Genomic DNA, 2,288 nt, shown 5'->3' with positions numbered 1-2,288 from the left:
GTATCATTGACGACTCTCTTGTCTTTAATCATTTTCCTATTTGCTTTTCAGCAGCAGCCAACACCACCACCATGGGCAAGCACCACGCCACGCACCACGCGCCGTCCGTCGAAGTCGACGAGAAGACGATGCAATTTTTGACCAAGTTTATGAACACAGCGACCAAGGAAAAGCTCACCGAGACGTTCGAAGGCCACGTCACTGACCACATGGCCGACCTGATTGTGGACCAGCGCCTCTTTGGCGGTCTCAAGCAGCTCGACGACATTCTCGAGAAGAAGATCATGCGGAAAAAGCACTTTGAGGCGTTCCAAGACGTCGCGCTGCAGTGGGCTGTCGAGCACAAGCCCAAGGAGAAGCGAGAGACAGCATGAGCGTCACCTCGTTTGTTTCGTACTAATAAATTGCATTTTTCATAACTTTTGTTTCTTCACTGACAAAGCTGTGGATTACCAGCAATTGCTGACGCGGCAACCTGGACAATATTTTGCGGCGTGTATGAAACAGCAGTTTCAGGCAAAAGTCACTTCCCTCAAGTCCCTTAACCGTGCGCAATTCATCTATATCACACGAGTCCATGTCGCCATCGTCGTCTTGACGACCCACCGCTTGGCCAAAGCCATAGTATTGTAGCAAGTGATACTGACTGCACGTCTCGTCATCAAGGTTTATCGGCTCCGTTCTGTACTAGCTAGATGGCTGCGCACTCGGCGCAGTCGTGCTACACCGGTCTCGCCGACCTCCAGCCACCCCCAGCGACCTAGCAGACCACGAAAACTTGATTGCACGTGTCAAAGTTAAAACTACCAACGTCATATATATTCTTTAATGGTTCGCTACATATTCCTTGGTCTGACTCTTACTTGGAGTATTGCAAGAGCGTCCACTGCTGGTTGGGGTTGTTGGGCGTGCACTCCCACACTTGCGCGTGCGAGTCGGCATACGTTGGGTCGGCGTCCAAGCAAATATTGTTGTGTGTCGCGTGCTTGACGACGTTGTTGGCGATGGTCCACTTTTGGTTGCCGTTGTTGCTGTCGCACGCGTACGTATGGAGCTTGAACTGGCCGTTGCCATCCTTGTACACGTCGAGGCACTGGCCGTTGGACGCGCTCTTGAGGAGACCGTTGCCCCACTCGAAGATGTCGTTAAAGTCGTGGCCACCCGGGTTGAGGTACAAGCCGCTGTTGTACTCGAGAAGGTTCTTGCCCGTCGCGGCGCGGAGCTGGACGTAGCCCTTGGGCACACGGTCGCACGCGTCAAACCACTGGTTAGTTTCGGACGCGCCAGAGCACGGCGCGACGCCGACGGCAGCGCCCGGGTGGCCGAGGTCCGCCTGGAGGCACACGCCGTGCACTGCATGCTGCACCTTGTGGTTGGTGATGGTCCACTTCTGGTTGGTGTTCTTGCTATCGCACGCGTACGTGTGAAGCTTGAACTGGTTGTTGTCCTTGTAGACGTCGAGGCATTGACCGTTGCTCTTGGCGACGATGGCCTTGGTCTCGTTGTTGTACGCAAACTGCTCGTTGGTGTTGCTCTGGATTGTGTTGGCATAGAGCAAGCCATAGCCCTCCGAGACGGCTAGGCGGTTCGGAGTGCACAGCATCGTAGTCTGATCCGCGGGACACGCAAGCTCCTTGGACGGGTTGACGCTCCAGCCCTTCCAGATCCAGAAGATGCAGTCGGATGCCGGCGCGAGCAACTTGAGCTTGGCACACCCAGCCCACGCGTTGCCACAGTAATTGTCGCGACCCGCGCCGTCCTTGATCGCCGGGATAAACAACTTCAGGTCGTCGATGCCGGCGGACTTCTGGCACTCGGCGACCGCGTCCGTGAGCTGCTGCGAGCACGTGTCCTGGAACTGGGCGAGCGACGACGTCGCAGCAAAGGCGACGAGACCGAAGAGCTTCATCGTGATGCGATCCAAAAAGAGGAAAATGAAGCGTCGTGTCTTGGGTGCTTAAAGGCTGCACTTTCCATAACACAGGCAGCAAGACTATCACATATTCTTGCCCTAGAGATTCTCTATAGCCTATAGCGTACCAGCTCAGTGTAGAGAAAATGCACTCGAAAAATTCATCGGCTTCATCTCAATCACAAACTCTTGCGGGAAAATGTATCCGACTTTGCACATCGTTGCCGCGTGTCTATACTGCGTCACTGTATGCGACCTTGCAGAAACCGCGCCAACTGCAACGCGCATAAAACCGACACGATCCTCCGACCAACATTCCGCTTCGGGCCAATGGCAGCGCATAGATACGACTCTTGTCCGCGGACGCCTCCTCCTT

General features: G+C 54.8%; 2 protein-coding genes across 2 annotated transcripts; one reads left to right on the top strand and one right to left on the bottom strand.

The window, feature by feature from the left end:
• Nucleotides 1-71: 71 nt before the first annotated feature.
• SPRG_18437 (hypothetical protein) lies at nucleotides 72-420 on the top strand (the record flags this gene model as incomplete). The annotated part of the gene is made up of 1 exon (XM_012357875.1): nucleotides 72-420. The coding sequence occupies one exon, from the start codon at nucleotides 72-74 to the stop codon at nucleotides 372-374; it is 303 nt and encodes a 100-aa protein (XP_012213265.1). The 3' UTR covers nucleotides 375-420.
• A 369-nt stretch (nucleotides 421-789) lies between these two features.
• On the bottom strand, nucleotides 790-2,002 carry SPRG_18436 (hypothetical protein). The gene has a single exon (XM_012357874.1). It carries the CDS (start codon nucleotides 1,907-1,909, stop codon nucleotides 860-862), a length of 1,050 nt encoding a protein of 349 aa, XP_012213264.1. The 5' UTR covers nucleotides 1,910-2,002; the 3' UTR covers nucleotides 790-859.
• Nucleotides 2,003-2,288: the final 286 nt, after the last annotated feature.

This window comes from Saprolegnia parasitica (assembly GCF_000151545.1).
Source record: "Saprolegnia parasitica CBS 223.65 unplaced genomic scaffold supercont2.1197, whole genome shotgun sequence".
Taxonomy (NCBI): Eukaryota; Oomycota; class Saprolegniomycetes; order Saprolegniales; family Saprolegniaceae; genus Saprolegnia; species Saprolegnia parasitica.
The sequence above is the reverse complement of the archived record's forward strand: the minus strand, read 5'-3'. Positions and strand labels throughout refer to the sequence as shown.